The sequence below is a fragment of the Sceloporus undulatus genome, chromosome 7, assembly GCF_019175285.1.
Source record: "Sceloporus undulatus isolate JIND9_A2432 ecotype Alabama chromosome 7, SceUnd_v1.1, whole genome shotgun sequence".
Classification (NCBI taxonomy): domain Eukaryota; kingdom Metazoa; phylum Chordata; class Lepidosauria; order Squamata; family Phrynosomatidae; genus Sceloporus; species Sceloporus undulatus.
Window position 1 is genome coordinate 43858961 of NC_056528.1, and position 26830 is coordinate 43885790.

At 42.8% G+C, this 26830-nt stretch overlaps 1 protein-coding gene across 4 annotated transcripts; it reads right to left on the bottom strand.

Annotated features, from left to right (window-relative positions):
• Nucleotides 1-408: 408 nt before the first annotated feature.
• Nucleotides 409-26316, bottom strand: TMLHE (trimethyllysine hydroxylase, epsilon). 4 transcript variants are annotated; one of them, XM_042479704.1, is made up of 10 exons: nt 26231-26265; nt 23577-25241; nt 22176-22376; nt 18456-18651; nt 16468-16644; nt 13219-13498; nt 9679-9798; nt 5982-6218; nt 3749-3887; nt 409-2716 (listed from the first exon to the last, which is right to left on the bottom strand). In XM_042479704.1, exons 4-10 carry the CDS (start codon nt 18634-18636, stop codon nt 2585-2587), a joined length of 1266 nt encoding a protein of 421 aa, XP_042335638.1. In that variant the 5' UTR covers nt 18637-18651; nt 22176-22376; nt 23577-25241; nt 26231-26265; the 3' UTR covers nt 409-2584. The 4 variants fall into 4 exon arrangements, with proteins under 4 accessions (XP_042335638.1, XP_042335636.1, XP_042335637.1 ...); XM_042479702.1 differs by lacking the exon at nt 22176-22376; XM_042479703.1 differs by lacking the exons at nt 22176-22376; nt 23577-25241 and having other exon boundaries at nt 26231-26316.
• Between the last annotated feature and the right edge of the window lie 514 nt (nt 26317-26830).

A 26830-nucleotide genomic window follows, 5' to 3' on the forward strand; every position in this document is an offset into this window, starting at 1 on the left:
CCAAAATATGTGGAGGGTCCCAAGCTTGGGTTGGGAAGGTCTGGACTTTGGTTTGAGCCAGCAAGTCTTAAGCCCTCCACACATTCTCCCAACGGGACTCTGCTCTGCAGTAATCCAAGTCTTTGGCCAAGAAAAGTAGAATTCCTCTGCCTGTAGTAGAACCAAAGCTAATTTCTCTAATTTAAATTCATTTTATTTTTGTATTTGGTTGGGAGACAGGCAAAATGCTATGCAAGGCACAGAAACATTCCTTACCCCAAGTTCTCCCCCCTTTTACAGACACAAGAGTTGCAATTTGTGTTCAAAATATCCTTTTCTTTTCCAACATGTTTGCTGGACATGAGAAAGTTAAGTCCATGGTTTTCATAAAACCATATACACATCAGTAACTAAGCCACAAGACAGCTATTCTGAAAAGAAATGCCACTGATCTTTTTATTATTGGCAGGAAGAGAATGGTGCAGAAAAGTCAGTTACAGAGCCCATAGTTAAAACAAGAAACTCCCATACAGAGGGACAAGTGCATAATTTTCAGAGGGGATAGGAGTTAAGTTGGTGATGCTACTACATCCTTTTGCTTACAAAATTAAAACATTTTAGAACACTTTTGGAGCATGGCATACATTATGGCAGTAAATGCAAAAGCATACACATATGTAGCCATTTTTAAGACTGCGTGAACCAAGGATGTAGGCAAATAGCCACCATTCCAAGTTCTACTGAAAGGGTTTTACTATTATCATCGGCCCTCATTATCCACAGATTCTGCATCCACAGATTCCACCATCCACAGCTTGAAAATATATATTTAAAAAAAATCTAAAAAGCAAACTTTGATTTTGCCATTTTTAAAAAATAAGTGACACCATTTTACCATGAATTTTGGTACCTTCATAAGGTTCTGGAACTAAATCCAGTGGAACCAAGGGGCCACTGGGTTATTTATAAACCTAACACAGGGAGATAAGGCATCTAGTCCAAATCTAGGACTGAAAAGGGGTCCCTGGTTGCTGCTCATAGGACTCTTTCTTGCAAGGAATGATAGCAAATGGCTTCCCATGTCCATGGGAGCAACAACAATTCACATGTCTATTTGGTGAGACAGCACTGAGGACTCTATTTTGCAGGCTAGATTCTTGCAAAGGTATTCCAGGTGAATGTCAGCACATAATCCAAAGTAATTGAGGCCTATGGAGGACTTGCTGTTAGCAATCCCCAGTGCTCCTTCCTAGGTGTGCAGCAAGGCTGCCATGAGAATGGCCATCAGAGTCAGTTTTGTCACTTCAGAGTCCATGACACTAACTCTGTCCCAATCAAACTGTTCTGCTTTTCCTGGTAAGTGCCTGGTACCAAGGTTGTCACTGACTATGGGAAGACCAAGTTAGAAGTGGACAACCTTTTGCCCTCCCAATGTTGTTGGACTCAAACTTTCATCAACTTTAAGCACAGCAAAGATAAGGGATGATGGGACAGACGAATCAATGACATCTGGAGGGCCAGAAATTGCTCGCCCTGCGGTAGGTCAAAACACAACAATTTTTAGTTGATTCAGTAGATATCCAGATCTTTGCAGAAAATTCAGTGAAATGTTCTTGCTTCCTTTCTTGTCTATTCTATTTTCCAGAATGAAGTCCAGCCACTTCAGGCCTCCCAAAACACCTCTCAGTCTGGAAAGGTACAGACTCTTTGTCTTGCATTGGCAGTAGAAAAACATAGGAGTAATTCTTTGGAAAGAGAAAGCAAGTACAAGGAAAGGTTACAGCACAGGACATGATTCAGTTGCTGTGCCTTCTCCACAAAACACAGAAAGAGAAGTTGAGGTGTTGCTTGTGGGATGTTGAAAAGAAGGCATACAATGGAGAAAAATTGGAAAGAAGTATTGTAGTTGCAAAACTGCTCTTTGAAGAACTGGGGAAGAACTTGTAGCACCATCTTCCCTCTCCACTTCAGCAGTTCTCCTCATTCTCTTTCCCATAAAGCTTCCTAGAGGAGTGTTTTTCCATCAGCATGGCAAGTTTAGGCAAAAAGCAGACAGTGGAGAGCAAAAGATGCTGAGAGGCCAAACTTAGCTTTTAGCAGTGGGCACTTGTGTATTTTTGTAGAAAGAAGAGAGCTACAATTGAAATGAGTCCTGCTTGCTGGTTTTGCTGAAGTTTCACATCCTTAAAGATGAACACAGTTCCCCCATTTCCAAGAACACCTCACTTGCACTATGTCCAATGTGCTCTCAAATATCTGTGTACAGAACAGCGATTAACTGAGGACAGCTTTACGACTGCTTTCAACAGGAAAAGGCACAAGATCTGGCCTCTGGAGTGCTGTGGTAGGCCTGTACACAGCTCCCAATTCAACCATGCTCACACTGAGCCCATCAGTTGGGCTTTTAAAGCCAAGGGAGTAAGGCATTTTGGGAGGACGGAGCTGTGGGAACAAGGAAAAGGCAATGAACTGTCCCAGCTGGCTGACAATCAAGTAACGCTGTGGAGACCTCTCCTCCTCTTGCAAAGAGAAGCCAGGTCTGTGAGGTAAACCAAATGCTTTCCTGTTTCTGAAGCAGAAACCACCATCGGAGGTTCAGACCACATTAAGCTTGCAGCCCCAGGAAACGAGCTGTGTTTAGTACATCATCCCTTGTCAGGTAACAGCCGCAGAGCTGCCGGTAACCCGTGAAAGACTCCCGTCCGTGCAAAACTCGCCAGTTGTCCACAAACAGAGCCTGCAGCCAGAGAGAGATGTGAGGAAAGTGTCTGCATAAAACTATAGTTCAGAAATGTTTTGATGCCACTGGAACCAGTTAAATGAAATTGGGAGGGACAGTTATATAACCCTCTGCCAGGTAACATATTTTCAAAACAAGAGGGAAATATAGGAAGCAGAACTATACCAGGCCAAACTATATGGTCACCTAGTTCAGTACAGTCATCCCACTGGATTCATGGATTCTTTATCCCTGGATTCAACCACCCACAGCTTGAAAATATTAAAGATATAAAAAAATTCCAAAAAACAAACATTGATTTACCATTTTATACAAGAGACACCAATTCACTATGCCACTGCGTTTAAAGGGGCTTAAGCATTCACAGATGTTGGTATCCATGTGCAGTCCTAAACCCAATTCCAAGCAAATACCAAGGGCTCACTGTGCTATCTCAGTTCTCTTGGATCCCAGGCATTACATGAAATTAAATAAGGTGGCTAGCAGCAGCAAGGAGATAGAAGTTTGCACACATATCAGTTTCGTGCAGAGTTTGGAAAAGTCACTATTTGGGCTACAACTCTCAGACTCCCCACCTAATCATGATGTCTGGTGCAGCAGTTTAAAATGTAACATTTCCAAGCCTTAGTTTTGTGCAACTCCTCCACCCAAAACACCAGCCAAAAAAATCTTTTCCTGCTTTTCAGAACTAGTATATGGGGCCATGGTAGCGGGATGCACTTTCATCTTTTTCCACTTCCAACAGCTACTATGGTGTGTATTTCAAGCTCAATGCGTTACAGAACAGCAGTAACAGAACACAGTAATTTGAGCTGAATTTTTAAGGTTGGCAGAAATACCCAAAAAACTTTGCAGCCCTTCAGGGAAATAAAGGAAATAAGAGAGGGGAATGACATACGAGAGAGCATCTCAGTAAAGAGGTAGCACTGTGTAGGCCTGTCCTGAGACCCTCAGGGGAAGAGCTGTAGAGGATGGAATGAATGCACAACTTAATCACATCAATAACAATGGATCATACTGTGTTTTTACCTTGCCTGGTTTCAGTTTGACCCAGAGTTCATTTTCTGGCCTCCGCAGCTCAGAGGTGAGAGTGCGGTGTGCAATGTACCAGCGGCGCACAGTGTCATACGGCACTGTATTAATGACGGCTCTGTCATAGTTGTTGTATCTGAAAGCGGAAGAAGAAATGTCATTGGTATGCACAGGAAAGTATGGCTGGTTAAGCTCATCTCTATTATTCTTATAATGTCCTTCTTTTGCTAGGGAAAAACAACTAGTACGTAGTGCTGTCTATTATCAAGAATCTAACTATCAAGAAGTGCAGAAGCTTCAGGTACATTAGAACAAAGACTTTCAACAGCCAAGTTAATGTGGCCCAAGGAAGGTTCCTGGAGGGGCAAATCCAGAAGGTGGTATAGGGAGATTCCTGCATGATGCTTTGGCTGTTGGCCTGTAGAGTCCCTCAGGGCTCATACATACATGGAATCACTGGGAAGCTTGTCTGGAGATTTGGGGTTCAGTGCCATCAGTATGTCTCTACATGACCCTTGTGGTCTTTTCCAACTCTTTGATACTTTGTGGATGACACACAGCTCTATTAATCCTTTTCACCAGAAGCCAAGGATGCTGTTTTGGCCCTAAATTGGAGCCTATCATCAGTAATAGGGTGACCAAATTGAAACTTAATCTAGAAAAGAAGGAGGTGCTCCTGGTCAGTCAAAAGGCAGATCAGGAAACAAGGATTCAGATTGTGCTGGATGGGGTTACACTCTCCCTGAAGACACATGTTCACAGCTTGGGTACATCTGGGATTCCGCCCAGATTTCAGCAGTGGCTAGGAGTGCATTTGCAGAGTTAAATCTTCTGCACCAGCTGTGCCCATTCCTTGGAACACCAAATGTGGCCATGGTGACACATGCAGGCATTACTGTAATGCACTCTATGTGGTGCTGCCTTTGAAGCATGTTTGGAAACTTCAATTGGTCCAGTGAATTGGAGCCAGATTGATAACTGAGGCTGGCTGCAGGGAATATATAACTCCCTTGTTGCAAAACCTCCATTGGCTGCTGGTCCATTTCCGGGCACAATTCCAAGTACTGGTTTTGACCTATATGACTCAGGCCCAGGTTATTTGAAGGGCCTATTCTCTGTTATGAACCAGTCTGTGCTTTAAGATGGGGAGGTCATTCTCACTGTCCCAACACCCTCACAAATACATGTGTGAACAAGGAAAGGGCCTTTTGAGTGGCTGCTCTGGAACTCCCTTCCCAAAGAAATTCCCAAAGCACCCTCTCTGCTTTCTTTTTGCAGATAGAATATTTGGTGATTGTTTGGATTGTCTCACCTAAACAATGTGCTGAACCTTGCTAACTGTTGGGCTGGTTTGCATACATGTGTGTCTAATGATAGAAGTTATAATCTGATTTTAATTATTTTGATAGTTCAATCTCTTTTTAACCTTGTTAATTTTTAACTGATTTATGTTTTTAAAAAAATGTTGTTGTCCTCTTTGAGTCCTGAACTGGAAAAAAAAGTGGGACAGAAATGATAATACCACCAGTAGTAGCTACCATGGTTATGCATTTGCATCTTTTGGAAGAAGCTGTGGCCAGCATATATTCTGGAGTCATTCTACTCACATGGCAGGGTGGGGGTGGGGTGATTTTGAAGTATCAGATACCTCCTACTCCCCAATGGTTACTTCAGTTCTGTCATAAAGTTGTAAGCAAATCTAACAGCAAGCAATTTCGAATTCACCATCACCTGGGCATTTGTATAAATTTATCTAGGGAACTCCAGCATGCTGAAGTGGCTTGTACATCAGATCCTGGGCCTTGATGCTTATCTTCTGACCTTTGGACAGTCTCCTTCTCCCCCACATCTAACATAGAGTCAATTTAAGGATAAAATGGAGTGCACATGTGTATGAATGTGAGCATCTTGTGGGGAGGGCAGGTAAAAATGTACCAAGAATAAAGTACAGTATTACATTTATGCTAAATACAAAGTCTATGTGTGTGCATAAGTAAGGATGAGATTCTTATTTTTAAAAACTGAACTAGTGTGAACCTTTTTCTTTGCAAGTGAAGCTGGGGGATATATTTTTTAAAATCAAATTGAGAATGCCTGCTAGCTGCCAAGAAGAAAGGCCTGAGGTTCAGATCCCAGGGGCAGTTGTTCCATAATCCAAAAGTAACTTTCCCAAGGCTTGTTTCTTTTCAGTGTGAATGCAAATGGTTTAGATGGATACTGAGCTCCTCACCTGATCAAATAGAGTTCATTATTCCAAGGGTAGATATTCAGAACTGGTCCAACCCCAATCATGTGGTTGTGGCAGCCCCCTACATTTTCAATGTATTCGTGTTTCAGCGGCACCTTAGTGAGGAGCTCAAAGTCATTTGGAGCTTGCTGGTGCACCTGTTCGGCTGCATAGAAGCCATCCACTAGCAGCGTCCGCCCACCTGTCCCTTCATGCCGCAGGCAGTGGAAAACCTGGATACTGTGGAAGGCAAGAGAGAAGCCAGTGAGTCAACTGTAGAGAGGGAAACTAGGCCAATGGAAGAAAGGGAAAGAATATAGAAACCACTCTTAACAGTGTCTATGAGCAGCTCTGATGGAGAATCAGTTGACCAAATTATCTGAGCTTTCTCCAGAATTGTACTCTTGAGATGTTTTCAGCTTTAGCTTCCATTTCTCTTGACCTCTGACAATGCTTACTAAGGCTGATGGGAGTTCTAGTATAAATTACTGGAAGTTTAACAGGTCTAGGAAGGTTTCTCTAATTTATTCTTTACCATGGGCTTGCTTTAGGTCAGAAGTTGGAATCATGCAATTTGTGGATCCTATGAATCCTCAGAACCATTTTTGCACCCCTTGGATCACCTCTCCCCAACAACACCTCACCAGATAAAAACATAACACAAACTATAGGAATCTTCTCAGACTGCAATTTCTCTTTAAAACAAGATGCAGCCCCCTTCATTTAATCCAAGCTCTCTCCAAAGAAGTTTATATAAAATCAGGAGTAGACTTCTGTCCGCTTCTGGTTTTGTTTTGCTTTCTGGAGCTGGCATGGTGTCAGGGACAAAAAACTGGACCCTGAGAACTTGGAATTTGTCCATCTTTGAGCTACATAGTAATCTAGGTGAGGCTTCTCTTTTCACTGTTTTGGTTCCTGGTATTTTCAAATTTCCCTGGCTTCTGAGCATGGATGGATGGTAGGAGAAGCTGGGAGATGGCAACAAAAAAGAAAAGACCCATGTGTCATAGGGCCTGCTCTGTGTCTCTTAACTACTTAGCTACTTTCAAATCCCCATCATCTGGGTCTAAGAAAGATTAATCCGCCAGTCCAATTTTGTACTGGCAATGGAAAGGAGTAATGAATGCTTTGTTCTATATCTCAAGCAGCCTATTGTTCTGGGCCTGCCCTGCTCTGCCCTGCCCTTGGGAGTAAAGTGGTAGAAAGTAAAGCATCCACTCAACTGTTACTCCTTACCTACCAGCAGAAGGCAGCTTAGGCAAAATTGCACCAGATTTCTTTCTGCTTTGATTCTGCCACTAGATAGTTATGAAACTGATTGGATCTGGGACTTTTTGTATGTGAATCAAATAGCCTTTACTGAGCTATAGTCCCTCCTCCAACAGTGTGTGTGTTTGGCTTAGTTACACATATTGAAGTTTCATGGCTGGGCATTTTCTCCAGCCTCCTACTAGAGATCCTTCTTGGTTGGATATGCTGGGGATTGAATCTAGAACCTTCTCCTTGCAGAACAAATATTTATTTTTAACACCTTATTTCCAAACTCTGGGGGTTTTTGCTCAGAACACTAAGCACTACATATAACAAACTGTATGTTGGTTCAGTTCTTAACCAGAAAATGTAACATATACATGGCCCTACCAAAATTTCTATTCATGTCTCTGTTATAGGCTTAAGGCCTAGAAACTTGCTTTTATTTTACATAACAGAACACATGAAGTTCTGAATACACTGGAGCAATAACCCTCTCCTATTCAACTTAACTGATTCTTCCCCTGGTACCATGCTCTTGTCCAAGGTCAATGTTATTTAAGGCCTGACAATTGTTTAGAGTGTGCTTTTTGAGCAGGGCTGGGGTGACTGGAATTAACAAACTAAACTGGAGCTCTTTGGAACATGGTTATGTTAGGATCTTGGCCAGTTGTTAAAATTTTATATAATACCACCAGAAAAAACATCAAACCCATCATTGTAAGGGCAGGGTCACATAACTTTCCTATTGATGTTGTTCTGAAAGATGAGAATGATATCCATGGCTGGTAATTGTCTTTATGTCTTATAATATCCTGTCCTTTGACTATTACCCACCCTCCTTTCCCCCGTAAAGGATAAGATAGCAGGTGAAGTGAAAAATACTGGAAAGCTACTGCTACTCAGAGTAGACCATGAGGACTTAAACAGGGCAGTAATTTTTATCTTCTATAAAGCAGTTTACTATATTAGAAAGACAGCAAGTTACCTTACACAGTATTGTTTACAAAGCCACTGAATGTCTATAGATTAATGATGGCATCTGGTTGATTGCTTTTGCTTTTATTGCCTGCTTAACTCTGTAAGAGTACAGGTACTATATGGATCAAAATCAGAATTTGGAAGAGTTACTTTTTGGACCAGTGTTCCCAGGATCTTTCTGGCTGGCAAAACCACTGGTCATGCTACGATCCAAAAAATGTAACTCGTCCAAGTGTTGATCACAATCTGTTTGAACTACTTGCTAATAGATGTACCTAGGCTTGCAAACTGAGATGAGTTGATGCTGCAGTCTACCCAGAACCTCCTATTTAATGTATTATTATTATTATTATTATTATTATTATTATTATTATTATTATTATTATTATTATTAACCTTTATTTATAAAGCACTGTACATACAATCTTTTTAATTGGACGGTTCCCTGCCCTCAGGCTTACAATCTAAAAAGACACAACACAAAAGGAGAAGGGAAAGGTGGTGGGGAAGGGGCCTCTCTAGTAGGATAATACATATAAAACACATGGCAATACAGGAAATGTTTCACAACAGCAAGATTACAAAATTCCTGCAGTGCACATGGCCGGAGTTTCCTGATTAATGTGGAGGTTAATCCCATACTTTAACAAAGGCCTGTTACAGACTGCAAAAATAAAGCTGCTTCGGGTCTCTTTGGAGGTATGCTGTTTAAATGAAGCATGCATCCTAAGAATCCGGAAGCTGCACCAAAGCTGCACTCCAGTGCTTAGGAATGAAGTGCGGCTTTGGTGCAACCTCCGGACTCTTAGGACCCATGCATCATTTAAATAGCATACCTCCAAAGAGACCCGAAGCAGCTTTATTTTGGCAGTCCTGTAACAGGCCAAAGTGATTAATTTTAAGAATGTTAAAAGTTCATTAGAGTGGATGGTTCTTCCTCCAGGAGATTCAGTAAGACTGGAAGGCCGAAGGAGGAGGGAGATTAGGACCAGAGCAGCGATTTAGGGAGATGGGTATGTTTAGCCTGGAGAAGAGAAGGTTAACAGGTGATATGATAGTCCTGTTTAAATATTTGAAGGGATATTATGTTGAGGATGGGGTAAGTTTGTTTTCTGCTGTTCCATACACTAGGACCCAGAGCAACAGATGCAAACTACAGGAAAAGAGATTCCACATAAACATTAGGAAGAACTTCCAACAGTGTGTGACAGTGGAACACACTTCCTCGGAGTGTGTTGGAGTCTCCTTCTTCTGAGGTTGTTAAACAGAGATTGGGGATGATCATCTGCTGTGTGTTCCTGCATGGCAAGGGGTTGGACTGGATGATCCTTGAGGTCTCTTCCAACTCTATGATCATCATATTGCTAATCTGCTCATTCCATCAATATTCTGACAAAAAGGAGCAAAGCATAGTAGAGCACATATGAATTACAGCTTTTCTACTGCTTTTTAGGAAACTAGCACATACCCACAGGGCTCCTGGAAGTAAGTGGTGTCTGTGTGACGATCCAAAGCCAGCTTGGTATAGGCAGTATCTCCTCGAGAGAAGTCAGAGGTGAAATGCCACATCCTGCCATAGATTGTTTCTCTACAAGAAGAAAAAAGATAACAAATGCCAATGATCTGGCATAAACCACTATTTGTACACAGGCTTGCCTGTACTGGATCCACATGGAGGAGTTAACTTTTTTGATCATGTTGGCTAGGTGATTCTGGGAATTGTAGTCTAAAAAACAACGTTTCAAACCTATTCAAAATCATACCTGACTCATGAAGCCAAGTAGATGGGTGTAATGACTGTTCACATGAATGCCCCAATGATACAATCCCAGTTCATCATGCCCCAGAATACCCAAATACCCCGAACACTGTTGGATGCTTGCTCAAAAGTAGGGCCCACAAAATTAAACTCTGAAGTGTGCATAGAACTGCATCAACTGAATATCAGACAGGTCACACAAATATATTTATTTATTCTATTTATATTTGTAAGTAACAGTACATCAGTATATATCCCCCTTCAAAAAATTTCCTAAATTAGCTTATACGGTATTACTGAAAATAATATGATCTATCAAGACTACACAGTAACGGCTGGAGCAGTGCTACTCAGAGGATGGTCTCTGAAATGATGCTGGTCAGTGAGCCATCAGAGGCTGCTCTGCAGAGAGTTTCCAGGAAAGAAGGAAATAGTTAGAGCCAATGGGAACACAAGTTCCTGACACATTTAAAAAATACTGTACTGTATATACTTGACTATAAGTCAACCTCATGTATAAGTCGAGGGCAGGTTTTGGGGCCAAAATTATGGATTTTGATATAACCTGTGTATAAGCTGAGAATAAAACTTAGAAGTATGCAACAATGGATGTAAAGGATAAAGCAAAGAAAAATGATGCCAAAGAATGTCAGTATCTTCCCACCTAGTCATTCAAAAAGCCCAGAAGAGGCCCTGCAATAGAGAGGGTAGAGGGGGTTGGTGCTTCTTTTAGGTGTTTCCTGGATGGACTAAGCTCTCACTTTTCGCCACCCTACTCAAAGAATGAGATAGTTTCTGTTATGATAAGTTACAGTTCAGCAGTTACATTGATCCAGTTTTTTTGGTACAATGTTTTGACTAAAAATTCTAGACAGGGTTCCTGTGAGGACAAATCAGGGAGGAGAAAGCAGGAATATTTCCCACTTGCTCATTAGAGGAAATGTGATACATAAAAATCTAACTAAATAAATGAAAATCAACACAGAATCCTTTAGCCGGCATGGCCAAATCCATGTCCTTTTTGGTGATGTCAGTTCTCCATAGCCACAGATTCCATATCTATAGATGCAACTATATACGGTTTGAAATGTAAATTCCAAACAGCAAACCTTGATTTTGCCATTTTATATAAGGGACATCATTTTACTATCCTATTATACTGAATGAGACTTGAGCATCCACAGATGGGGGTCCTGGAACCAAACCCAGTCGATACCAAGGGCCGACTGTACTTCTTCTCACTGGTAAATTGTAAGTGGGCACCCCAACAAATGGTAAGGTCAGAGATTGAACATGGGGCTTACACTCTACCATCAAACTGGCCCCCTTCCTATTTAGGCCACTCTTCTTAATTCAGCTCTATACATCTGTTCAGGGATTAAAAGCAAGGAACTGCAACTTTTATCTATTTGTAGATTTTGCAGAAATAAAACTATTTATAAATTTTAGAACATTTGGCTGAACTGGGGAAGAAACTGGTCAGAAACCTAGAGAGGGAAAGAACCCAAGTGTAATTTTTAAAAAGCCACACTTAAGAGGAAGTGAAGCAGATTGTAGTTGGATGCAACAGTGAGAAGGAGTAGACAATCCCAGGCCAAGGAGACTGACCAGAACCTATTTAAACAGGCCACTTTTAAAGGAAGTAGGCAAACAACTGGTGCAAATCCCTTCTTTCCTAATCTCCAAGGATAAACCAAGGTCAGCATGGCAATTTCATTTTAATTGGGTGGAAAATGAATCCCTTTGCCCTTTCCTCTGGAGCTGCCAGCACTGTTTGATCTTTTATTCTCTCAAGACCAAGGCTGCCCTCCTGAATGTTCTTGTCAAAACAGGAAATATTGCTCTCTGTGAACTCTAAAACATTCCCAGGCTGCTGAAAGAACTCACTCTCATTCTTTGCTTGGCTCTAGATGCTTCTTGAAAAGGCACTTAACATTATTCTTTCTAAAAGAAAATATTTGTCTGCCCCAAAGCCTCTGTGATAACACACATAAAACAAGGGAACAACTGGAACTGCAGAAACTAGACTTCAGAGTGCTACATCTTTTGTTTGCTGAAGGGCACTGCAGACAGCAATAATTTGACCAATCTGAACAACTTTTCACTCTTTTCTAATCAGAAAATGGAAGGTTTAGCAAGCACGATACCTAAAATCTCCTGGCCTGCAATCCAGGTCAAGAGCATTGACAACTCTGTCCATATTAGTTAGAGAAAATGCAGTCAAAGTTACTGCACCAAATGGTATTTGATACTATTAAGTCTCCATTAGATTTGTAAAACTAGTGTGCAATTTTATTGGTAGATATGGGTTATATTCTCCCTGTGGTGCAAATGTTCAGTAGAGAATAATTCTGAGGAACTGGTACAATATATACAGTCATCCCTCCATATTTGCGACTTTGATATTTGCGGATTTGATTATTCACGGATGCAACTCTGTGGTCAACTTTAACTAAAACTTGCACTGAAAGACAAGTTTCAGTGTATGTTGGACACTGACCACAAAGTTGCACTGGAGGACCTAGAGATTCCTAGAGAGGTGTGCTCTCAGGTAAAAACAGTGTTTTTGTTATCTGCATTTTTTCCATATTCACGGGGGTCTTGTGCCCTTAACCCTAGTGAATATGGAGGAACAAGTGTACAGATTTTAACACCCATACACCTCATGCAGAATAGCTAATGGTAAGGGATTATAGGAGCTGAAGATCAAAACAGCTGGATGGCCAAGGATTTTCCATCCCTGAATAAAAGGGCTATTCTTATAACAAAACAAGCAAACCGACTTTCTATTGATGCTTTGTGTGTATGTGCCTTCAAGTTGTTGGTCAACTTATGGTGACCCCCATGAATTTTATAGAGTTTTTTAGGCAAGGAATACTCAGAGGTGATTTTGCCAATTCCTTTCTCTAAAATATAGCCTACAGAACTTGGTATTTATTGAGCACTTGGAGATCTCCAACCCAAGTACTAACCTGGGCAGACCCAGCTTAGATTCCAAGATCAGGTCGCATTGGGTACCTTTAAGGTATTTGTTGCTGTTGTGTGCCTTCAAGTTGTTTCTTGACTTATGGCGATCCTAACTGAGCTATGAAACTCACTGAACTGTCCATCAGCCAGACATTTCAGGCAGAGACGCCATGAATTTACTGGAGAAAAAAGTGAATTATAAATACAACTGATGTAACTGATAAAAGGTTTTTAAAAGGTATGGGAAGGTTAATGCTATCACCAAAACAAGCATAGATTTACCTTATCAAGCTAATCCTCTCTGCTAAGATCTCAGTGTCTTCTTTCGTTGGGGGAACATTTTCCACAAAAGCAATCCCATAGAGCAAGAAGTTCTGTAGGAACTCCCTCAAGCCTTCATTAGTTTCTAGGAAGCTCTGACAATCCACAGAGGGCACCTGGGCCTCCTGGTAAATCTGGGCATTCCAGAGGATGCGTGGATGCATAACCTGTTGCTTCTGTCCCTCGTAGCTGTTCTTCAGGAGCCATTCCAGGCCATATCTGGTCACATGGCCATCGGGCCCTGGAGACAGTGGAGGAGAGACAGGATTAGTGCAAAGGTTCTTGAAAATATCAGACAGGTCTTTTATATTTTCAATGGATGGCACAGAAAGAGAGTGTGTATGTCCTTTTTATTTCAAGCAGCCTTTGGTGCACACTTTTGTTATAGGTGAAAAACAGAGCAATCTAACCTAGTAAACTGCTTTCAACCACATGATCCTGTCTGAAGACTGTGTTAATCATAGAATTGGAATGGATCACAAGGGCCATTTAGTCCAATCCTCTGCTGTGTAGGAATACACAATCAAAGCATTCCCGACACATGGCCAACCTCTGTTTAAAAACCTTCAAATAAGGAGATTACACCGCTCTCCAAGGCACCATGTTCCACTGTTGAATAGCTCTTGTCATCACAAAGCTCTTCCTAATGTTTAGGTGGAATTTCTTTCCCTGTAGTTTGAATCCACTGTTCCGTGTCCTAGTCTCTGGAGCAGCAGAAAACAAGCTTGCTTCATCCTCAATATGACATCCCTTGAAATATTTAACCATGGCTATCACTTCACCCCTTAACCTTCTCTTCTCTGGTCTAAATCACTCAGGGTTCTTTTTCAGATCCCTTATGAGAAAGATGGATGCTTTTCAAACTGGCTTCCGGGCGGGTCACGGGGTTGAGACGGCCATGGTCGCCTTGGTCGATGATCTCCGTCTGAGTGTCGACAGGGGTAGCGTGTCCCTGTTGGTGCTCTTGGACATCTCAGCGGCTTTCGATACCATAGACCATGGTATCCTTCTGGGACGCCTGGCTGAGGTGGGAATTGGGGGCACTGCGCTCCAGTGGTTCCGTTCCTACCTCTCTGGGAGGTCCCAGATGGTGCAGCTGGGAGACGTGTGCTCCAGCGAGCGGGCCCTTAAAACTGGGGTCCCTCAAGGAGCCATTCTGTCTCCCATGCTATTTAACATTTACATGAAACCGCTGGGAGAGATCATCCGGAGACATGGGGCGCGGGGTTATCAGTACGCTGATGACACCCAAATTATTTTCTCTATGTCTCCGACTGATGCAGTGACTGGGGATGGCGTCTCTCCTCTCGTGGCCTGTCTGGAGTCAGTAATGGGCTGGATGAGGAAAAACCGACTCAAACTGAATCCAGAGAAAATGGAGGTACTAGTGATAGGTTCCCCCGGTCCGGGAATGGCGGTGGTTCCACCTGTCCTGAACGGGGTCACGCTCCCCGTGAAGGACTCCGTGCGCAGTCTGGGGGTGCTTCTTGACTCGTCGCTCCACCTGACTGCTCAGGTGAATGCGACGGTCAAGAGCACCTGTTACCAGCTTCGGCTGATTCGCCAGCTGCGCCCATACCTGGACCGGAGGGACCTAGAAACTGTTGTACATGCTCTGGTAACTTCGAGATTGGACTTCTGCAATGTACTCTACATGGGGCAACCCTTATACCAAACTCGGAAGCTGCAAATGGTCCAAAATATGGCAGCCCGGCTGGTCACTGGCACGTCCAGGACCAGCCACATAACACCTGTGCTTAAAGATCTCCACTGGCTGCCCGTTCGCTTCCGAGCTCAGTATAAGGCGTTGGTTATTACCTATAAAGCCCTAAATGGCTTGGGTCCAGGATTCCTAAAGGACTGCCTCTCTCCATACAATCCGCCTCGCACCCTCAGAACATCTGGGCAGCAACTGCTGAAGGTGCCTGGGGCTAGGTTAGCTTCTACTTCTAGAAGGGCCTTTTCCACAGCTGCCCCAGCCCTTTGGAATACGCTGCCCACTGAGCTCCGCTCGTCCACCACCCTGGCCCAATTTAGGAAGGACCTTAAAACCTTCCTATTCAAGCAGGCATTCCCCGATTAACTATCCTGTGGGCCTCCCTCCTCTTCCGTGGCCATGAGGATGGGCTAACGGGGCCTTTGTTATTGTTTTTAGATTTGTATTGTGGATGTTTTATGTTTTTAACCTGTATTTGTTGCACTTGTTGCATATTGTAAGCCGCCCTGATCTTTTTGGAAGGGCGGGATATAAATAAAGATTTTATTATTTTATTATTATTATTAGTAGTGCAGTCATTCTTTTTACCCCTGGGTGCTACAGCGATGAGGACTAGAGGTTCTTAGGTCAAAGTGGCTGCATCAAACCTATTTAAGTCAGGACATATCCTGTGATAAAAAGATTTAGTGTGGCTTAGGACAGCATATTGCATTAGAATCATAGAGACCAAGGTTCAAATCCTCAACTCGGTCATTAAGCTCTCTGCTCATCCCTCAAAGAATCATACACTTTGTGCCTAGGTTTAAAGAGGGTAAATGGCTAGCAATATGAGAACAAGTGAGAGGTAGTGGTTTAAGTGCTGGATTCTGGAAGACTACAATCCAAATTCATGCTTGGCCACAGAAACCTACTAAGTGGTTTGGGCAAGTCACATTTTCTTAGGCTTAGAGGAAGGCAGTGGCAAACTTTTTCTGAACAAATATTGCCAAGAAAACCTTATGACAGATTTACTGTAGGTTGGAAACAATTTAAAGGCATACAATAACATGGGTAGCAATATATGTCATACAGAGAGCCCTGGGAGGAGGGGGGGAAGCATACAATGAAAAAAGGAGGTAGTTTTTTTTATTATCAACAATTTTAGCAAAAACAGTCTACAAAATTTCCATTCAAGTCACTGGTAAAAAACAACAACACAGTTCTTGGGAACACAAAAATATCTCTACTCCATTTCAAAGAGTACAGCGCGCCCGCGCCTTGCACGGATGCATTTTACGCAGCTTCCAGCTTAGGCAGAATCCACTTGGGGAGGGAAACAATTATTTCCTATGGAGCTCGAGCATAGGCGGATTTTCCCTTACGCGGCAGGATCCGGAACAGATCCCCCGTGTAAGGAGAGGGCCCACTGTACTGATTTCAGAAATGTGGTATTCCCCATAGAACTACATCCTTCCATGCTATCTTCACACAGCAAGAATACCTCGGTAACTTACAGGTGAGAAAGAGTGTGGTCTCATCCACTCGGATAGACTTAGGCCTGATGCCGAGATCCACGCTGGCTGTGTCCAGGCTGCGCTGGTTGGTCTTAGTGTTGTAGCAGGATGCTGAGCGACAGTGATCACGTAGCCAGACATAATCAAAACACATGAGGGTGTCCTCAAATTTCAGCTCTAGACAAGGAACACACACCACTGGGATGAGAACAAGCAGCAAAAGGAAAAAGCAGCAAAAAGAACCATGGAGCAGTGGATCGCTATGCTGAACTGAAAGTCCATGGAATTTCCTTTCCTTTTTAATGCTATCTTCACTTTTCTTTTCTTTTTTGCATTTGTTTAAATGTTTTACTAGAAGGCCAAATAGGGCTTTATTGGTCAAAATCAGCACTCAGAATTACACCTGGAAATGAACTGGCAACAAGGGAGTTAAGTGTTCCCTTTAGCCAGAGCTTTAACAATCTGGCTGCAGCTATTTGGACAGAACACTCTTCAGAAGCAGCCCTACAGAGTGCATGCTACAGTAATGCAAACGGGTTATAATTAAAGCATGTACCACTGTGGCCAGATCTAAAGGAATGGGCATAGCTGGTGCACAAGCTTTAACTGTGCAAATACACTCCTAGCCACTGTTGAAACTTGAGCTTTCAGGTTCTGAGTCAGTGATGGTGAACTTGGGCCGCATGCCCCAACTGAATTTTTTTGCAGCACCGGGCTCTGCCCGGTGCCAGGGGCAAGACTTCCGTCATCTGGGGTGAGGGACCTCCGCTCTTTAGGAGGTGGGGTTTCTGTCCTTTAGGGGTTGGGACTTCCACTCTCCAGGGGGCAGCACTTCTTCCCCTCTTTCCTGTCCACTAGCTGCCACAAGGGAGACAGCTGGCGGCCGGAAATGCCGGGGAGAGGAGCCAGAGACGCACGTGCCTGGCTCCTGCCCTTGGAGCCCATTTCCCAGCCTCTAGCTGCCTCAAGACAGACAGCTGGAGGCCAGGAAACGCCAGGTCGAAGAGCCAGAGGCGCGTGTGCACCCACCTATTCCACCTCTTCCCTGCTGCTGTGACTGGCAAAATGGCATTGCATGCCACCTGTGGCACACATGCCTTAGGTTCACCATCATGGCTCTGAGTTGAATCCAGGAGCACACCCAAGCTGCAGACCTGCATCTTCAGAGGGACTGTGACCCTATCTAGCACAGCCTGAATCCCTATTACCCAATCTGCCTTCTGACTGGCCAGAACTTCTATCTTGTCTGGATTAAGTTTCAATTTGTTCACCCTCATCCAGTCCATTACTGATGCTAGACACCAGTTTAGGATCAAGACAGCTTCCTTGACTTATCGTTGAACAGAATAACAGAGCCAGGATCGTTTGAATAGCTTAATGAACTGTTATACTGACATTGGACTGGGTGTGTATTTTACTGTAAACTGCTTTAGAGCAAAGGGCAGGGAACCTCTTTTTAGTCTCAGGGCTGGAATCAAAGAACATGCTCCAAAGAACATGGTCGTTTGCAATATGATCTGTCATCTCTCAAGCATTACCTTATTTATTTATTTATTTATTTAAGTATATTTTTATACTACTGTTATGTACAGGATCACTTCAGTTCAGAAATCTAAGCTTCTTTGTTCTTAGGCTTTATGTTTCAGTGATGGGGTTGGGAAGAGATTTAAAAAAATACTAGCATATTTTAGCTAAAAGCCCTAAATTTTAGGAAAGGCATTTAACCTTTGGGGGGAAAGGTCCCACTAAAAATTAGGAAGCCACTGGAATATAGTATCAGAGGTAAGCGGACACAGCTTGTCTGGGGAACTCCAGGGGACAAGGCTGAGATCTCAGGATTTGGCCAGAAGGCCTGAGGTTACCCAGCTGTAGCTCAGAGATTTTACTATACATACATATAAGTGCAATCAGTGTATCACAAAAACAAGGCTTTTCTGCAGAAAGAAAGCCATGTGTTCCTCCGAAGTACCTTGCCCCAGGCTTCTTACCTAAGTGATCATCATTTAATTGCCAGGCACAGTTTTGTGACTCTGGAACGGTGTGATGCCAGCGGGTGAAAACTGGGCAGACTTTCCTCAGTCTGAACTGCCACGGAATCCAGCAATTTGATCCCTTTTTCAGTAGGCGCTGGGAGCCAGAGAATAGGTTCAGCAGCTGATGACCCCACATTCTAGGAAAAGGAGCCTGTATGGGAGAGGGAAAAAGAGTACTCACTGAAAATGCTGGTTGGAGATAGTGGGATTCTAGCCCAACACATCAGGAGAGCACCAGGTTGTGGATTACCATTTAGAGTAATCTTCATCTGGGGAGGGGGAACTTCTGAGTTTGGGAGAGCTCCAAAGAATATGGCAGCTGCTTCTTGGAATGTGATCTGTCATTCCTCTCAAGCATTAGCTTTTTATTTTTATTTAAGTATATTTTTATACTACTGTCATGTACAGGATCACTTCAGTTCAGAAATCCAAGCTCCAGTAATAAAACCAAGAAAACTTGATTCAGAAACCAAAGATGTATGCAGACAATTCAAGTTGTCAGGACTGAAGCATGTGTGGTTAGACAGTGTAATTAAAGTGTGAAGCCATTTAAACTTTACGCCCTCATAAGGCCCAGCATTGTGTAGTGATTTGAGCATTGGACTATGCTGTGGAGACCAGGGTTTAAATCCCTGCTTGAGCATAACAACCCACTGAGTGATCTTGGGCAAGTCACACTTTCTCAGCTTCAGAGGATGGCAATGACAAACCCCCTCTGAAGAAACCTGCCAAGAAACCCTATAATCAGTCTTTCTCATGGGACTGCCTTGAAGCTCCTAATCTCATCTCCCCATAAATCTGCTCCTTAACCAAGGAATGTAGACAGCCAACACCATCAATCATTTGTAACAATATGTCCCAACATTCAGTACTTAATTATTACAGTATTAAAACACTACAAGCCAGCAAAGCATTATTACATCATGGAGGGAGATCTAGGGGCTCAGACCCTGAGAATTACTTCTCATTTTAAAAAACCCTTTGGGGGTTTACAATGCCAACAAAAAGCAATCAAACCAATTAATGGTGGGGAAAACCTCAGTAACTTAAAACAATAAACCAATCTTTGCCTTCAATACAGGTGGTCTGGTCTGAATGGGGAAATAATTCTTGTAGATAAGGCTCCAGCCACCCCTTAAATAGGCAGGTTTAACTGCATTCATCTCAAGAGCTTCCTTTAGAACAGGGCTGGGCAACTGTCAGGAATTGGTGGGCACAATGGCTTCCAAAAGAACGTGGAAAAGAGCCACTTCCACACACAAAAATTCAATGTTTTGCCTCCAAATGCCCTGTCAGTTCCCTTCCTGTTAGGAAAAAAGTCTCTTTGGCTGCATCTGCACTGCAGAAATAATCCAGTTTGACATTGCTTTAACTGCCATGGCTCAATGCTTTGGAATCCTGAAAACTGCAGTTTGTTGTGATACTAGAGCTCTCTGACAGAGCCTACAGTTCCCAGAATTCCATAGCATTGTGCCATGGCCATTAAAGTAGCATCAAAGTGGATTCTTTCTGCAGTGTGGATGCAGCCTTTGGGGCTAAAATGGCCCAGGGCCCCCAAAACATGGTGAAATTACTCGGACACCCCTTAGAGGGCATTTGGGGACAAAACTACTTTTGGACCTGTGGCTACAAAAACAGCCCTGGAGGCTACCTGCAGCATACACACTTTTCCCACCTTGGTTTAGAACTTATGAGAGTCATTTGCAGCAAAAGAGGGAGATGCTTGTTTAACCAATGTGCAATTCGCAGTCTGATGGTCTGTTGTTCCTAACAAGAAACAGCACCTCTGGGTCTCAGCTGAGCAGGAAGCAGAAAAGAGACTTATACCCTGGTTCTGTGACAAGCCCAGGCAATAGTCACGTAAACTGTCTAGTGCCATCATCAATCAGTCCAGTGCATCTGGCAATCTGTCGCAAAGCACAGAGTGGAAGAGCCAGGTAAGGCTACAGATAAATTGTTGCTGGGCTAAGAGACTGAACAGAACAGGAGCAGATGCAAAAAGAGAGTTAACAAATGGGATTTAAGGGAGTTGGGCAGTTGTCTCAAGATCAGGCCAGATGATGGGTAGATCTTGCCTTGGACAGTCTGACAGGGAGCAGCACTGCAATGTAATCTATCAATACATTAAAACCCATTTAATGGCTCAATCTAGGCCTTTTGTAATTATAAAACAGCCCTAATAATCACTTATGCGGAGTCCAATGGTGGTTCCTAACCGTGGATCCTTAGAAGCGGCTGTATTACAAATTCCATTATCCCCAGACAGCATGTCCAATAGGAGGTGGCAGGGAATAGTCTAACATCTGAAGCCCAAGTCTTGAACCACTGTCTTAAAGATGATGAAATGTATATAATATAGTTCTTTGTCAAAAACTACCTGTGCCTAAGATTCCAGCTGAATATAAACAAATGCAAAGTAATTAAGAACCGGAGGAAAGGATGATGACTTTAAACTCATATTGACTTGTTTAAAAATGAGCCTTGAGACCTTTTTTTTTAAAGGAAGAGAATTAAGTTCAGTTTTCATGGAAGGGGAACAGCTGATGCAATGGCTCTGTCAGACATTTTGACTCCAGTTCCCAGATTTGGAATTCCTTTTTGGAAAGGCAACACTCTGGTTCTTCCCAAATCCCAGGAATAATACAGTGTGGATTTCTCAAGACCACGAACCACCTAACTTGTGTACAGTTTCTTTGCACAACAGAGATGGTGAGAGGTCATTCTAATCCCTAAGGCATTTTCACAAAGCCCCAACTGACCGGTCCCACTTATGGAAAAAACAGAGATGGAATGGCAGCAATTCAAGCAAAGGACAGAAGAAGCCTGTCAATTTGTTTAAGGGATTGCAGGTTCTTCAAGAGTTAGGGTTGGCCGTGTAAAGTTGCTCACAACAGTGAAGCGACTCAGAACACAGAGTCAGATAATGATTTCAGCCACGTACACAGCATTTTTTTTTGACTGGCTGTTGTGAAGCACATTAGTGAAAAATAAGGCTCATTATGGACTATGATATCAATTTATCTGAGACTACAATTTCCCCCAAAAATGTAGGATGAGGCTGCAAATTCTATTATGTACAGCAATACTGCAATGTCATAAAATTACATCATAATGAACATACAGACCTCTCTTCACAAATTAAACAGACATCAGTCAATCAATCAATCAATCTGTTTATTCAGTCATTGACCAATTTATATTGGTCAATGACTGAATTAAACAGACATCAAGATGTGCACATACGTACTTATTTCACGATGGACCCTCTATACTCATAAGGCAGGGACAAACTTCACGCTGGTACATATGCTTAAAATTAAACAATGTTGAGTCCAGGAATTTGAACAGGGGAATTAAATGGACTGCATCAAAATCTACCTCTACTTAGGCCAACATTTTTTAAAATGTCAGGAAAATAACATAGGGTGGAAGAAAGTAATTTTGTTCTGGCAAACTGTTAAATAATACAGACAGAAATTCTTTAACTTGTTGCAAATCACTCAGAGACACAGCGTTCCCCTCCTATCACCTTGTTGGCAGTGGAGATGCACAATATTGTCAACCACTTGCTTTTTATTCCCTCTATTTTTGTTTTGTTCAGTTTAGCTAGGAACGCTGTGAAACCAAGATGACTGAACATCCTTAGGATCATAAGATAATGGAGTTGAAAACAACCTTCAGCGTCAGCAGAAACACTGAGATGATCTAAGCCAGTGATTCCCAATTTTTGGTCATCCAGATGTTTTGGACTTCAGCTTCCAGAATTCCTGATGTCACATAGTCCAACTCAAGTGCAATGTGAGGAATTCACATCTGAGAGGTGGCCATATATCCACTGGCTAAAAAACAAATTACCACCTTCCCAGGCATCTCATCCTATGGTCAAAGAACTTAGATCAATGGCTCAGAAAACAAAACATAAACAAACAAACAAACCCACAAAATAAAGAGCAGCAGAATTAATTTCTGCACACTTTCTTCCAAGCATTCATGAGAAACTTGAGCGATTCTGATTCCCAGAATTCATGGATATCGCTCTGTAGGCAAAAACTGAGAGGAAAGAAGTTGTGTGTTCCAAAAAACCTGCCAGGAGTGGTTCCTTGTTACTGAGTCCTGGAGGTGTTAAGCTGTTATCTCCTTCCCCACACATGGACTCTACCTCCCTTCCCTTCTCAATATCAAAGGTTGCCAGAGAGAAACTGAGCACACTTCACAGTTAAAGGGACCATAGCTTTTGGTCTAATCAAGACAATTCTGCATGCTTGTTTCAATGCAATCTTAGATCCCATCCAAATAGCATCTCTGTGTGTGCCTTTAACTTCTATATTAATTCAAGACATTTAAGGATCCAAAGATGAAACATATATACAGTACTAAGTGGCATTTATAACTTCACTCTTCTGCCCACTACAGCCCCCAAAGCAATGCACTGTTTGTTGTTGTTGTTGTTGTTGTTGTTGTTGTTGTTGTTATCCACCTTGAGTCAATCTCGACCCATGGCAACCCTGTAGATAAGACATCTTCAAGACTCCCTATGCTCCATTGTACTATAAAATACATTATAAAACATTACAGTGGGCCTTTAGTATCCGCTGGGGTTTGGTTCCAGCAATTCCATGGATACCAAAATCAGTGGATGCTCAAGTCCCATTAAACACAACAGCACAGTAAAATGGTGTCCCTTATATAAAATGGCAAAATCAAGGTTTGCTTTTGAGAATTTATATTTTTTAAAAAGATTTTCAAGCCATGAATGCTTGCATCTGTGGATAAAGAATCCATGGAGTATTTAAAAGCAGGTTAATACAGTTTTGACTTTCTACTGGAAACGCCAAAAGGATGGAGCCAGTCTGGTTTCCCTAAAGAGAGGTTTCCACAAATCAGGCAGCACTACAATAGAAAAACAGATCCACTTAAAAGAAAAATAACAGAAGAGAAAGCTAGCAGCCCTAAGTGTCCACACTGTCCCAACTTGTCCTCTTGTATCTTGTTGCTATTGTTATTTTTCCTGAATTCTGTTCTTAGGGTGGGTTTGCAAAAGTCACCTGTCAAAGAGGACACAGAAAGCAGCATTACCTCTAAGCTTCAGCCAAACAGGAGCAAGGAACGTCTGCAGATCAGTCCCACCAAACACCAGCTCAAAAACGATCAGGAGCGTGGGGCAAGAAGAGAGTCTTTAAGAGAAGGACCTACAAGAGGCTGAATATGACAAGCAGAGGGCAGAACTAGGAAGTTCATCTGATCCTCAAACAGAGATAAGAGCAGAAGGCCCAAGTCATCCCAGGGGCAGGCAGACAGGCGAAATGCAGTAAAGCCAGAGCCTCTGGGCTGCTGCTCAGCAACAGAGCAGGACTGCTGTGGAAAGCTAAGGAGGAGGAAAACAGTGCTTTGGCTTACCACTTCTCCCCTCCCTGCTGCTAGGCAGAGGTCAGAACAGCTTATTGCTACTTTAGTCAAGGGGCTGGCTTGTTATTTTTAAAAAGGCTGGGTGGGAGCCAACAGCACAGTAAGGAGCAAAGGGAAAAAGTCATGATGACTTCAGGTCTCCAGGGAGGAAACAGTTTATTCTTATTGCACAGAGTCAGCTACAGCTTTGAGTAAGAAGAATTGGTAGCAAAATACAGTGAGGCCGGGGGTACCCAAATCCATGGATGTCAAGTCCCATTAAATACAGTGGCATGGTACAATATAAAAGGTCAAAATCAAGCTTTGCTTTTTGGAATTTATATTTTTTAGAAAATATTTTCAAACTATAGATGATTAATTCCATTGATAAAAATCTATGGATATGGAGGGCCAACTGTATTGCAGTATATCTGGTTCAGAGTACCAGACAACCATGCCTTCCTCTGGGAAACTATGATCTGTTGGAGGCTCAAACCAGCCTGCTCTTCTTCAACTCACATTTTCCTATTCCAGCTGAATTACATTGGCCACTGAACTGTACACATGGGTAGCATCTTTTGATACCATTGATTGCAATATCTTACTGTTCTACAGTGATTCTGTTCCTCTCTATAAGGCCAGTTCCGCTTGTGGATTTCTGTTCAGTCCCATGGCTATTAAGCTCTGGGGTTTCATCTTACCCTCCATGCTGCTCAATATCGACATGAAGCCACTAGATGTCAGGAATCTGACAGATCCTGCATTAAAGTGGTTACCATTTTGTTGTTTGCAATTTTATTTCTTTTGAGTAATGCTAATGTTTACGCTTTATAGGATTATTAGAACTCAACATAAGCATAGTGACAGTATTTGTTATGGACATGTAAAAGGGTTTTGGTGGTAAAGGCGATGGGAATTGTAGTGCCTGTGCAAAGAAGGATAACTGCCTGGCTGGGTGATGAATAGATGTCTGTGGGGAGGATGGTGCTATGTTATTCTCCAAAGCCAGTCCTGTGAGAAGCCTGAAAGGGTCTGGAACTGGAAGAGGTGAATAACGCTGGCTGTTAAACATGCTTTGGCTTATGAAGGAATGGGAGAAAAGTCCTCTAACTGGGGACTCCAAGGGCGGCTGCATTCCTTACTCTATGTTTGCAACTGGACATTATGGTAGTTCTGTCTGCAATACTCAACTTCTTTGGTTATGATGCAAAGCTTTGCTGTTAAAATACAGAAGCTTGGTTTACTGGGCCAAAGGGAGCAGGCAGTTCTTGACACTTAAGCAAGGTCTAAATCTATTTGATTAAATGTTTCAGGGAGCAGCTTTGTTCCACATCCATGGGACAGACGAGGCTGTTGCTGAGAGAGGAAATGGGAGCAAGACAGTTAGTTATGAAGATGGTGGGAAAATGGGCAGAGTTAGCGTCTGCTTGTCATTACATCCGAGCCAGAGCAAAAACAAAAAATCCCAACTCATTGCAAGCCCAGTGCTGCCCTTTGGTCAGCTTCTTAATCTCTTCCTAGGAGCTCAGCCAAGGGTTTGGACTTTTCCTTTCAGATCGGGAACGCAAAGCTGCTGCTAAAATACTCAAGGAAGCTGTTTCTTTGTGAGGCTGATGCAGGAGGTGGATAATAACACAAGCAAAACTTAATTTGTCCGCTGTCTGTGTTCCATGATAGAAGACTAGTTGATTCAAGAGGGGTTTCCTTTCACCAAATAAAATGGCCCTAGACACTGGGGCCAGTAATGAGGGATGATAGATTACACAAGAGAGGGGTTAGGAATATCGCTGGTTATCCCTGTTTGGTGGATTTTGGATGTTATGGTCATGTGTTACAAAGTACAACAACACCCAAAATCCACCAAACAGGGATACCTTTACTGTGCACACCAAAAAAACCTGCACAAAACACAGGATGCAAGCTTTGCAAGTTCCAATGGGCTTCTTCCTCAGGCAAAGAGGTTCAGAAGAAGAGCCCTGTTTTGTGGATTTTGGGTGTTGTTGCACTTTTGCTATATCTCAATGTACACTGCAGAAACAATCCAGTTTGAGACCACTTTGACTGCTCTGGCTCAAAGCTGGGGAACTCTGGGAACTGTAGTTTTGTGAGACATTTAGCCTTCTCTGTCAGAGCTCTGGTGCCACAATAAACTACAATTCCCAGGATTCCCTAGCACTGAGCCAGGGCAGTTAAAGCAGTCTCAAACTAGATTATTTCTGCTGTGTGTCTTGGACCTTTCTTTAGGCCCACGTGCTCCTCCTAAATCCCATAACAAAAGCCCCAAATACCTCTAAATCCCCCATAGTTGCTATTATTATGCAGCCAGAGCTTTGCCCCATTCTTACCTGGAAAGGTCCCCCTGGAGGCCCAGCCCTCCCCTGCAGAAAGGGCTACCATAGAGTCCCGAGGATAGAGCGGCCTCCGGAAGTAGGAAGTGGCCACGCACAAAGGCTTCCGGATCCTAATCGAACCTTTAGGCATAGAACGAGAAGGACTGGGCACCATAGAGAATGGATGGCTAGAGCGTCTCCAGTAGTGAGGCCCAAACTGTCCTTCCAGGGTTTATTTGTACTTCATCTCCCAGAATCCCTGACCATTGGCCAACATTGCTGAGGCTGTCCAAAGAATACCTGGAAGGAGTGTTTAAATAAAAGCCAAAAACACACTAATAGAGATATACATTCATGAACTTAGGGCAGTGGTTCCCAAACTGTGCTCTTTGAAAGATTTTGGACTTCAACTCCCAGAATCCCAGACCATTGACCACAATAGCTGAGGCTTCTGGGAGCTGAAGTCCAAAATCTCTTAAAGGGCACAGTTTGGGGACCACTGAAGAGTGACAAGACGTCCTCCTTTCCCAGGACACGTCCTACATTCCAGCCTTCCTGTCCAGGAAGGAATCCCAAAACGTCCTCCATTTTGAGCACCGACTAAGAAGAAGGGAT